General features: G+C 40.4%; 1 protein-coding gene across 1 annotated transcript in view; it reads left to right on the top strand.

The window, feature by feature from the left end:
* Positions 1-13,024, top strand: part of EHD4 (EH domain containing 4) — a 64,624-nt gene that overhangs the window by 4,934 nt on the left and 46,666 nt on the right. Inside the window, exon 2 of the mRNA XM_075927200.2 lies at positions 8,220-8,396. Coding sequence (XP_075783315.1) covers positions 8,220-8,396 — 177 coding nt within the window. The remainder of the gene's footprint in view (positions 1-8,219; positions 8,397-13,024) is intronic.

Raw genomic sequence — 13,024 nt, 5'->3', positions numbered from 1 at the left:
TGCTTCAAGAACCAGAAGGGCTTCTTGGGATGCAGATTCTGTCCCCTGCTGTGATGGTTCAGTGGTCTTCTCTCTAGCACATTTATCTTGATATCTTTGTTTAGGTTATATATAAATGTACTTCCATTGTCTTGTGCCTGTAACTAAGTTGGTCAAACATATATAATTATGTATATAATGACGTACATGAAATATATTTCTGTACATATATCTCCCAATGATTTTTAATACCAATGTGTGCTGGTATGCATATGACACCTTACCTGACTCCTTCAAGATATATAACATGACGATAATGTGTTGGGGGCAATCAGTGTGTCAGGCCTCATGTGAATTACAGTATGGAGGTAAGGGGCCCTCTCTTCCACTTAGCCTTGAAGGGCTTATGGATCACAATCATCTTAAAGATATTTTATAGTGCAGCTCACAAAAAGGTTGATATACTGTAGTTCTATTTACAATTAATCATTCTAGGAATTACATTTTAAAAAACCATGTGGGATAGGTTCAGCATTTTTCCTGTTACCTTTCCTGTCTTTCATGTTTCTCCTGTTACTTCAAACAAATGTTTGGTAATTACTTTTACAATTATGTACAGGGTATGACCTCACAAATATGTACAGGGCATGAAAAAACTTCTGCATTTCCTCGTCACAAAGTTGCTAGTGTTTTTGTATTCCTTGTAAGTTGCACTGAAAATTTGCTTTTCCCCAAGTACAATAACTTAAAATTGTCCAAGGAACATTATAAAGGCGAGGATCAAATTTTAATTTGCTTTTAATAACTGCAAAGTTCACAAAGGTACTTCTTTAAATTCTACAATACGGCTTTTTTATATTTCGAGCCCTGCATGGATACAAAATTTGTATCTGCATCTGCAAAAATTATCCCCAGATATCTGCATCCACATCCACAGATGTGAATACCCATGGATATAAAGTGGATATTGACAGATTTGCAGAGTTCTAAATACAAATTTTGTATCCACATCTGCATCGATATTCACAAAAATGAGCCATGGATATCTGCATCTTACAATAATGAAATATCTTTTTAATCTTGTAATGTAGGCCCAGCTCCTGCAGATACTTATACCCAGGGCTTGACAAGCGGTGACGAGCCCTGCTCACCAGCCGTGTGGGTTGGCATGCCGCGCATGTGCAGACTGCGCTGCGGTGCCGTGCCGGGCTAAAATCTACTCGCCACGGGCGAGTAGATTGCCCTAATTGTCGAGCCCTGCTTTTACCCATGATTACGTTAACTTATCTGAACAGTTCAGCAGTCTTTAAATGTTAAATAGCAAGTCAGTTTTCTTTTTAAAACTATCCTCTGGAAGCTTTAAACTGATTTTGAGTTGTTTAGTGATTATTGCTTCCATATCACCATAGTTCCCATTTTGGCTGTGCACAAAAAATTCTCCCCCCCGCCCATAACTCACTCTGCTCATGGTTGGAAAATCTTAGCGGGAATACTGCATACCACTAACTCTTGGATGAGTAAATTAAATGCATGCATAAGTATTTGCAGAATTAGGGGTACAGATAAGGAAAACCAAGTTCAGCTTTGGACTCCTAAAGGGTAGCTGCACATAAGAGAAGTGAAAAGTTATTTTAAGTAGGGGATTTAATAGGATAACCATTTACCTGGTTAACCAATAAACCTGCAATCACTCTGAACGGTTACACATAGGTCCCAGCCTGCGTTGGGGGAGCCAGCTGCCACCCCACACTGCAGGCTCTGTATTATGGATGTGGTAGCGTACACGTGTAAACAGTCAACCTATGAGACTGGACTCATCAGTTACATGCAAGGTCCCCCTCCCCGTGCTGCTGCCTCTTATCAGAGGCAAAAGTGTGGCGGGGGGAAGCACTGGCTCCCGGGAAGCTATCTGTTCCCCACACTATTGCCTCTGATACAGGCCACATCCCTGCTCTGTATTAAAGCCTGCAGATCTCTGGGAGCAGGGTGGGAGCTGGTTTATGAAGCAGCAGCGTGGAGTGGCAGCTGGTGTGCCCTGGGAGCTAGCTTAAAAGCTGATTCTTGGCATGTACCGGAACCTGGGCATCTGGCTGCCACCCCTTGCTGTGGGTGTATACTTGTATAATCACTGCCATTTTCTGTGGTTACATGATTACCCAAATACTTGCTTTTAAGCATCCCTAATTTTAAGAATGTTTTGGGGAAAAAAAGTTTGTCCAAACATTGCTATGTATGCACATTAAGTAACCAAAAAAAAAAAAAAGTGTAAATCTTCTTTATGGGTTTTGAGTCCATGTAATACATTTCCAAATCAATGTATTTTAGGGCAAATTAGGTGAGAACAGATATTTTATGGCTCTTCAGATGTTCTGTGCTCTTGAATTCAAGGGACAGTTTTGGCGAATAACTTGAACGTTTAAGCATTCCATTATTCTTTGCAGTACTTTAAAAAATATATATTTTTGGTGCAACCTTCTTTTGTGTAACCTCTTTACTAAACATGTTAGGGACGAGAGTTAAGCTATGTAGTTAACTGCTGTGAGTGTAGAGCTTTGACAGAGAGAAGGGGAAAATACTTTATTATAAATAAATATTGGCTGATATTTTTTTCCAGCAGGCTTTTCATAAGAAAAGTTTAATTTATACACAAAGTCATAAATCCATATCATTCTTGCTTCAACATTTAATGCTCTGCTCCTTCAAGAACAATTGGGATTTGAAAGATGGAAAACCATTTTACCCCTAAAAAATACTCCCTGTACGGTTTTTTCCACTGAATCTGCAAAACGCTCAAGATTAAGTTTGTGAGTAGTCCCACTAAAGTCTCTTGTTTAAAATTAAGCACATTGTTAAGTGTTTTCCTGGATTAGGGGCTGAATGGATGAAGGAAGTAGGTAAGGATCATGAGTGCTGACTGTTATGTCTTAGTATTGGGTTCTTATTTTCATGTTCAAAAGTTTTGATTTTTAGAAAACCAGAATTCAATTTTTGCATTGTTTACAGTCAGTATAGTGTAGACATTGGGAAAAAAAGTAAAATTATTCTGGTTGCAGGTGCTAATTTTCCCCCCTTTCCTCACAAACTGTAAACGCTAACTCCTCAACACCAACCCTATGCAGAATGAAATCAAATAAAGGAATGCTGACCAGATTTGAAATAATTTGAACAAATTTTTACATGTCTCTAATAAAACTTCAGCTGCACCCTTGAAATACTGCTGATTTTTTTTGCTCTTAGCGCAAATGATCAATGTAGTTTTATTATCCCATGTGGTTATTGTACAGTAGTACAGTACTGAATTGTTTGAACATCTGACACTATCAGGGAATGTCTAAATGAATGCATAATTTAAAAACTGAAACAAAATGTATTTTAATTCAAATAATAAATCCAGTAAACATTCTTATTTATCACTCTTTTTTCCTTATTAAAAACAAGGATATTTAAGGTTTAATCTGTGTAACAGCATTCCCTTAATTATTCTGTTATTCCCTCAATTTGTCATGGTTATTATAAAGAGGGAAGGAAGTACTATTGATTCAGTACCTCTTGGCAAGAGTTTGTAAAACAAAAACAAACTCATTTTTTTGTAGGTCGAGGGAAGTAGGGACAATTCATATCAAACAGGAACTAGCCCTTATGCTTTTGTAGTCAGCTATAGTGTTTATTTTTTTGGTCTGTTTAGTGATCAAATAATTTCTACCCTACTCTAAAATTTCTTTTATCAAGACTCATTTTTTATATCAATGTGAAGTTTAAGCGGTTTTATACTATTAAATAGATGTATTTTAAAATGAGAAGGGTTTGACTTTTAAAAAAAACTTATCAAGGCAAGAAAATTCAGGATTAAAGCTGTTTCTCTTCTTAGTCTGCCAAGTTGAGCTTTGTTATTACATGTAGTATTAACCAAATGATGCAATAGCACATTTTTTTTGTTTCCCATAGCCAGTGTCAAGCATTGAGGCCAGATTTTAAAACATTTGTATCAAAGTTTCACTTTGAGAATGTGGGAGCACATTAAATCTGGGGTTTGCAAAAGGATATATGAATACTGTATATTTAACTAGATTTTAGGGAAGAACTGACAATAGCCCTGTGTCCATCATGGTTAAGATAAGATTTCTGATACTTTTTAATCTCTGTGGATTTGTGTGAAGATGAAATTTATCTTTCAGTGACATCAAATGTCATGAGTTTTCTTTCAGAACAGAGTTCCCACACTGAAACAAACATCCTCTGCCTGGACTAAAGAGCCCTGTTCATAAAACAAAAGGCAGTTTTTTTGAATGTTGGCTATTTTGAGCAGGGCGGCCCTGAGGGAGGAAAAAAACCCTTCTATTGTGTGTCCACATGTCATAACAATTGTTAGCTACAGCATCCTTGCTTACTGTTGCCGAGAAGCAGTAAGCTTGTGTTGAAGTGATGCACTTTAAAGACTGACCATCATGTTACGAACTCTGTCTAACCCTTGATACCTCTAATTTTTAAACAAAGTTTCTAACAGTTTGGCTTCAAGCTCAGGTTAGAGGTCTTAGGAAGACCTTTCCTTACAAGTGCAGGAAGACTGTACCTCATATAGAACCTAAACGTGAAATTCACAGGATGCGTGTGTGGCATGAAATTGTCTGACACACACATGCTATTTTTAAATAGTTTTCCTGTGACCTCTTGGCCAACTCTTCTATTGATCTTTGCTAACATGGCCATGAGGTCACTGACCTTATAAATCTGGGTATTTTTCTGTGTTAACATAATATATTGTTAAAAAAAGACCTAGTTTTTCACTCTTAGTGAGACTGACCTCTCTTTTCATGTGGCTGGGTGTGACTGGTGTTTGTACATTGACAGGAAACATGCTAAAACTTGCAGCTGGTAGTCAAGACTTGGTTCTATTCTGGACTGAGTCACAGACTTGCTGTATGACTGTGAGCCAGTCACTAAACTACTTTGCCAGTTACTTTTCCTGTCTGCAGATATGCATATTTTGTCTTACCAAGATGTTACATATCTTTAATATTTCTAGCATGCATATAGAAGTGTAGTATATAGGGTCAATTGTGAGAGGAATACTTTGTGAAGAATGGCTTGAAGTCCTTGGATAACTTTTAGTTTCTTGAATTTAACTTTTTTGTATTAGTATTATAAGACTTGTGTTCTTTGGGTTCTGTTGAACTGAAGGCAGAGGGAAACAGGAATTGTTTAACAAATGGAAATGCTCCATGGAATTTATATACACTTGGGCTACGTCTAGACTACAAGCCTCTTTCGAAAGAGGCTTTTTCGAAAGAATCTTTTAAAAAAGCCTCTTTTGAAAGAGAGCGTCTAGATTGCAACCACTTCTTTCGAAAAAGCGAGCCACCTTTTCGAAAGAGAGCACCCAGGCAGTCTGAATGCTCTCTTTTGAAAAAACCTTGTTTGCATTCAAGAATGCCTTTTTTCGAAAGAGCACTTTTGAAAAAAGGTGTTCTTCCTCATAAAATGAGGCTTACTAAGGTAAAAAAACCCACCGTGTTCTTTCAATTTAATTTCAAAGGAACTCGGCAGCAGTCTAGACGCAGAGGAAGTTTTTTTGAAAAAAGGCCACTTTTTTTGAAAAAACTCTGTAGTCTAGACATACCCCTACAGAAGACTTGAAGTAGGGTTAAATTAGTGCTGTTCCATAAATGTTCACACAACCTACCAAACCATTGCTAAATATCGACCCCCAAAGTAGCAGCTTTGTCAGAGCCCCCACCCACTGAATGCAGACCATTCTGCTGTTTGCTGTCAGGGCAATGGTACTACCACTAACCCTGAATAACAAATGTTGATTATTTTAAGCTGTTGATAGTGGCAACCCATAAACCTAAATTGTAGTTAGCCACTGTTGGTTTTAAATGTGCCAGTACTATGGGAAAACTGTATACCTAGTCATTCTTGATTAATCAGATTCTCTTTGAGGGAAAATCTTGAACTACTAATCCTTAGTTGTTTTCCTACATGCCGCTCTTCAGGGGGTACTTCTATGATAGTTCTATTGGTTGATGTTGTCAATAGGGATTTAGAGCACAATTGTCTTGAAACTAAGCAGGGCTGATTGTAGTAGTTCTTTGCTTCTCTGAATCTGGAAAATGGGGTAAGTCTGTGTGTGCTGCAAACGCACATATTACTTAATAACTGAATGGGAATAGGGATTCTTTTACAATCAATGTTGGCCTTGCGTCAGGAACACTTCCTCAATCAGAAAAGCGTGGGAGCTTGTCCTAAGACATAACAGTCAGCACTCATGATCCTTTTAAATATGTGGTTAAGTTTCATTGAAAACAAGCACTTAAGCTGGCCTGTGAAGGAGGCTGTCCTTCCTTTGGCAGTAGCCTATTCCTAGCGATTCAGAGGGAGGTGGAAAACCCATCATAATGCTGCTAGGCAATTATAAAGGGTTGTACTAGGAAAAAATTGTCTTCAACTGAGGTGCATATATGTGCCTGAGAGCAGAAATTCGTTCTGCAACAGGAACTTAATTAACAATTCTGTTACACAATTCAGACTGAAATTAATCTCCCCTCTTCCCCCTTGTGTTGGCTCTACAGGTGTAACAGAAGAAAAGATTACCTATGTAACTCACTACAGTCAGCAAATACAACTGAATTCAGCTACCAGTCAGATCTGTTTAGAAGCTTGGTGTCATTTTCACATGATTGCTTTTATTACCATACCCATGCACTTATTGTAAAAACCCCTCTCTCTCTAGGAATTGCTGTTAGCAGTACACCTGCAAGATTACATACATATGTAGTAAATGAGACTTCCTAATACAGTAAAACTCCGATGGTCCGGCATCTGATGGTCCGGTACTCCTGATGGTCCAGCACCATCAGGAACCCGGAAGTGCTCCGGGCAGCCGGACCATTGGAGCTGCTCTGCCCCCAGCTTCCCCGATTCAGCCGCTGCTAAAACTGACCAGTGGCTGAATTGGGGAAGCCGGGGCCAGAGCATCTGGGGCGCTGCCGGGTTGGTCCTGTAGCGCTGCCCCTCGGGGCTGCGGGACCCAACCTGGCAGTGCCCCAGCTGTCCCCATTCAGCCACTGTTGAAACTGACCAGCGGCTGACTCCAGGAAGCCCGAGGCAGAGCTGCTCTGCCCCGGGCTTCCTGGAATCAACCTCTGATCAGTTTCAGCAGCGGCTGAGTTGGGGACACCTGGGACAGAGCAGCTGGGGTGCTGCCAGGTTGGTCTCGCTGCGCCAAAGGTTGGCGCTACCAGACCAACCCAGCAGCGTCCCAGCTGCTCTTCGCCAGGCATCTGGATTCAGCTGCTGTTGAAACTGAACAGCGGCTGACTCCAGGAAGCCCGGGGCAGAGCAGCTCTGCCTTGGGCTTCCTGGAGTCAGCCGCTGATCAGTATCAGCAGCGGCTGACTTGGGGACACCTGGGGGCAGAGCAGGTGGGGTGCTGCCAGGTTGGTCCCACAGCGCTGAGGAGCGACGCTGTGGCACCAACACAGCAGCACCCCAGCTCCTCTGCCCCAGGCATCCCCAAGAGCAGCTGGGGTGCTGTCAGGTTGGTCTCACCGCGCCAAGGGTCGGCGCTACCGGACCAACCCGGCAGCACTCCAGTTGCTCTGCTGCAGGCGTCCCCGATTCAGCCGCTGCTGAAACTGACCAGCAGCGGCTGAATCAGGGATGCCTGGGGCAGAACCGGACTATCAGAAGGGGGGGCTATGAGGGGTCTGGGGTGGCATCCCCCCCACCCCAGGCCTCTTATAGCCCCTCCTTCCGATAGTCCGGCAAATCTGATAATCTGGCACCCCCTGGGTCCTAAAGGTGCCGGATTATTGGAAGTTTACTGTATATGAATTTTTCTATTTGCTAGCAACACTTATGTGCAGCAGCATACCTTGAGTTAACTACAACTTGGCGTAGTCATGCTTGAGTCACTTAGTAGCCCCAACTGGTAAAGTGAATCTTATAGTTGAAGGCATGTTTTTATCTATGGATTTACAGGGAAGGATTGACTTTCATCATTTTGACATTATCTGACTTTTGGGAGTGGTTGCAATTCCAGCGTTACACTCTCATACCTATTTCTAGCCAAGAAAAATATTGAAATGCATAAAAAGCTGATCCCTGATGGTGATTGGACTGAGGGGGTATATGTCTTTTTAATTTTGTTTCTTTAATATGATTATAAAGAAAACAGCATTATTTTTTTTACTTCAGTGCTTGCTCATCTTCCCTTTCCTTTTTGAAATCCCCTTCCCTAGGTATCTATTAGAACAGGATTTTCCAGGTATGAGGATTGGTCCAGAACCTACCACAGATTCTTTCATTGCTGTGATGTATGGAGATGCAGAAGGCAGTACTCCTGGAAATGCACTGGTTGTGGACCCCAAGAAGCCATTCCGTAAACTCAGCCGCTTTGGAAATGCTTTTCTGAACAGGTAAGGGCAGGCTAGTTACTGGCCTTTTGCTTTAAAGTTTAAAATTCCATCCATCTTACCATCTCTGTCATTTACCATGATTACCATTTTCTGCTATATTTCTTTCCAGCAATACAAATGGTATATATTCAAAAGCAGAGACCAGCAATTGAGAATTGCTATATAAATTAATATCTAAAGATTGACTTGACATATATAGTGAATTTTGAACATGGAACTAAATGTATAAAATTGTAACAGTTGACTGTGAAGGGGAATAGCATGCAATAAACAAATATTATGAAGGTCAGATTTACACAAAAATATAAATTTAGTGTATATTCAGTTACAGGAATTGCAAGTATCATTATGAAAATTAATTCACAAAAAGCTGCTTAAAGGTTTCTACAGGCAGCGGGTCTTCTCTACATTAGAGAATGGAACTTGTAGATTAGCACCAGTGTATGTGCCAATGGAAGTGTGTGTTCACACCAGCTATGCTCTTTTGGGTACAGCTTGGTTGTAGTTTTGGTCTGCATCCATCATCATGCTCTTTTACATTGTTGCTTTTGTGCTGCCCTCTGGCTACCATGGTTCCTGACACATCACTCTAGAGCAGTGGTTTCTGAAGATTTTAAAGTAGTCCTAGAAAGGATGACATTGAAAATTTTCATATAGTTTCTGAGCACTTCTAAGCTGCATGTGATGAATTTTGACAAGTGGAATAGATTAAGACAATTCTTAACTGTTTTGATAAAACAGAGTAGTATTGAGGTGTGAGTGATGTATTTGTTTTGTATAACTATGGGATCTTTAACTGGTTGTAAGCTTTGCAGCCTGCAGCACTTAGCCTGTATATTTCTGTTTCGGTTCAAATCCCACAGCCCTTGCTGAGTTAAAACTCAGTGACTTCAGTGGACTGAGTAAGCCTTTCAGGAACCAGTCTTATTTTGTTTTCCTGCTGTACTCGGTGATTTCAGGATATGCAAGACAAATTAGGTTAAACTGGTTCCCTTCTAACACAAGTGCTTCCTGATCTGCTGATAAATTCTGGCAGTATTATCTCATGCTGTTTTATTTATGACTGCTTGAAGCCAGGCAGATTTCATTTCTTAGCAAACTGACATTTATGTAAATTGCTATGGCAGCATCCTGCATAGCTGCTATGAAGCTTTTTTTTTTAAATGTATTTTTTGTTACATACCCTCCCGCTATTGTGATCAAAGCTCTGGTCTCCACTGCATGTTCCTCTATTCTTCTTCCACAAGATAGTGTAGTGCTGGGTATTATTCTGTATACCAAACAGTACTTATATAATACACTACTGATTAAAAATACACATAGCAGTAGTGAACATTTGCTGACCTAAATAGGACAACCTAGACTCTTTCCAAAATCACACCCTAGTTAACTGTTAATTGTCTCAGCCCCTGAGTTGCACCAAAGGAAAGTTGTGTTGCTGGCTAGAAAAAAAAAGTACAGTAATTCCTCATTTAACTCTATAGAGGTGTTTCTGAAAATGTTCATGCTAAGCGAAAATGTGCTATACAGGGTCAATTTTCCCATTAAAAATAATGGAAAAGGTGGGGGTTGCGTTTCAGGTGGTGGTGGCAAAGTCAATTTTTTGTTGGTGCTCAGTCATCAATGTCAACATTAGATATCTAGCAACACAAGATATCTAGCACCACAAATCACCACGGTTTGTTAAAACACAAAGATAAACACGTGAGTGAGAGGAGGAGTGCTGTGACTACATGTATTCATCCGCTCATGCATATTACCACTGTTTTCACCAACTTATACCACCACACGAAGTAGTCTGCCATTTGATTATTTTCGTGTTATTTTGGGGACGGTCATGTTGTTCGAAAAACGTTCCCCCCCAAAAATCATGCTATTGTGAAAATGTGTTAAGTGGGCTCATGTTAAATGAGTAATTATTGTATTGGACATGGTTGGTGACTAAATTATTAAAACACATGCACTGTTTTGGTTGTCGTTGTGCAAGATATTCTACTGCAATGCAATTTCCAGCAACCTTTACCTCCCTAATACTTACAAGCTTGCCATCAGTATGTCCAAAGTCCCTGCAAAAAATGATCATTCATCTGTTACTCTGATCATGTTACTCTTTTTTTAAAAAAAATCCCTCAGCTGACTCCACTAAAGAGAGAATGTGCAGGAAGGAGTTTGGGTGAAGGAGGGGGTTGTGACCTGGGGCAAGTGATTGGGGTGCAGCAGGAGATGCAGGGTCCAGGTTGGGGCATGAATATGGGTGCAGGAGATGATTCTAACATGATGGAGGGATGTAGGAGGGTGTGCAAGGTCTGGGAGTGAGTTGTGACCTGGATTCAGGGTGCAGCAGGGTGTCCAGGGGTTTGGGTTGTGACCTGGGGCAGGAGCTTGGAGTTCAGGATATGGGTGCAGCAGTGGGAGTGCAGAAGGTTTGGATTATGTGGAGCAGGGGAGCAGAAGGGAGGGACTGAAGGTTAGAGGGAGGGATGGGTTAGGGTGGCAGAGGCAGACTGCCTGGGAAGCGCTTACCTAGGTGTTTCCTGGCCAGCAGCCCAGTTCGACCCTCATGCAGTCTCCCTTTCTGTCCTGCTCCTTCACTCTGTTCAGAGCGGCTGGCTGTGGGGGCCATGTGCTGCTCTGAGCACCACGAGCCTGGAGCTGGAAGAAAGGGAACTTTGCGTTCTGCCTGCCCTGCAAATAGGCAGCTCCCATTGGCCAATTTCAAGCCAACGGAAGCTGTGAGATTGTGCTGTGGGTGGGGCAGAATGCAAAGCCTCTCCTCCCCTGCTGCCTTGTCGCAGCATCAGACACACACATGGCCCCCACATCCAGCTGCTCTGAGCAGTGTGCTGGGGTGGAGCAGCCAGGAAGGCTGCTCAAGCATCTGCTTTGATGCAGGCTAGATCTGGCAGGTTGGTGGTCTGGATCTGGCCCGCGGGCCATATTTTGCCTAGCCCTGGGCCTAGGCAGTGCTGATGACAATTGTCTGGGCGTGTCACCTAGGAACATAGCACACAAATACAAAGATACTCTACATATCTATAATCCATAATACAAAGGGGATACAAAAAAGATGATCATACTTGGGCAAATTGTAACATTTTCAGAGATCCCTTACACAGCATATTTGGTCAGATTCTTGGTAGTTTTATAGTATTGGTATCAATAACATCACAAATTGTACTGCATATTCCATACAGCGTCACATCCTTTCTTTTTTTAAAAAAGTCAGCTCCCTCTTAAAGACGCATGTTCCACAAGGCTTACACAAGTCAAATGTAACATAAGAGAGGAAATAGTGATTAAGAGAATGGAGAAGTTAGCAAACAAAGAACGTAGCAGTGCCATCAAGAATTGGACATAATGAATCTACCTGGTGAAATTGTTGTTATGCTTTTATTCCTCCCTGCTTTTTGTTGCTTTTGATAGTAGTTGACCTGTATAAAACTAAATTATAAGTTCTTAGGTTTAGCAATGGTACTACTTATATGTCCTGTTTAAAAAAAAAAAAAAAAAAAAAAAAAAAAAAAAAAACCTAGCTAGCATTTTCTTGAATGCTGATGCTTGAAGTACTCAAGAATGAAAACTGCTACAAGGTTACAGAAAAAATTGTATGATAATATTCTGCTTATGAGAAGTAGCATGCAGTATACACCCAAAGAGTTTAAGATGTAAGTGCAACCTTACTTTTGTGGGAGGGTTTTTTAGCAGTCTTTATGTTCTCAGTGTAATTTTGCATATGGATTATTCAGTAAAATTGAATGTAGCTTTCTGTCTTCAATTAAAACTCAATCTTCACTTTCAGATACTGAAACTGCTTTTTAGGCAGACTTTCTGAAATTGGTGCAACCCAAAATAATTCTAAATTTCGCTCACTTCTGATTACCATGTATGTATGCAAATGAAATATATTCAAATCAGGAATGGCATGAAATGGAAGATGGTGTATGTTGGTAAATTGAATTTTGTAGCATGGCACTTCTTTGCTCCTTCTTAATTTATTATCACTTGAGATGGTTGGCATGTGCTGGAATCATGCAAGTAACCCACGTGATTCTTTCTGCAATACACTTAAGGTGTCTTGTTGATTCCATTCTGCTGAAGCAGCCTCAATTTGATATCATTGTTTGTACTTGTATGTTTAATTTCAGATGTGGAAAATATGGAATGAAAATCTCATATATGGTGCTGTTTGGGATGAAACTTTTATTGCTTGTGGAACCACAATACTGTGTTTTAAAACAACTTTTGTAAATCTGTTTTTTGGTGCATGTCTGTTTGCTTCTGGACAGTTAAGTAAAAAAGTGTCAGAAACAAGTGTGTAGGAAACAAATGTGCTGTGATACTTATCTCAGAACTATGATTTATTACGTTTTAGCTGTATAACATAGCTTTTTCTTAAAATTTGTCATAAAAGCTGTTTAAAACGATCATGTCAATATAGTAGTTACTTGTATAGTTTGCAACTTTTATATGAAATATTAGGCTGACCTACTCTCTTTGTGGACATATTTTTGTAATGTGGCTCCACTTTGCTTTAAGGCCATGGACTATTCTAGGAATTGCACTTAGTCATTTCTAACTTCAATTTTCCTATTTTTCACCCCTTTTCTGTCTTGTACTCTTCCATATCC

Source organism: Pelodiscus sinensis, chromosome 5 (assembly GCF_052426305.1).
Source record: "Pelodiscus sinensis isolate ZL-2025 chromosome 5, ASM5242630v1, whole genome shotgun sequence".
In the NCBI taxonomy this organism is placed as follows: Eukaryota; Metazoa; Chordata; order Testudines; family Trionychidae; genus Pelodiscus; species Pelodiscus sinensis.
The sequence above is the reverse complement of the archived record's forward strand: the minus strand, read 5'-3'. Positions and strand labels throughout refer to the sequence as shown.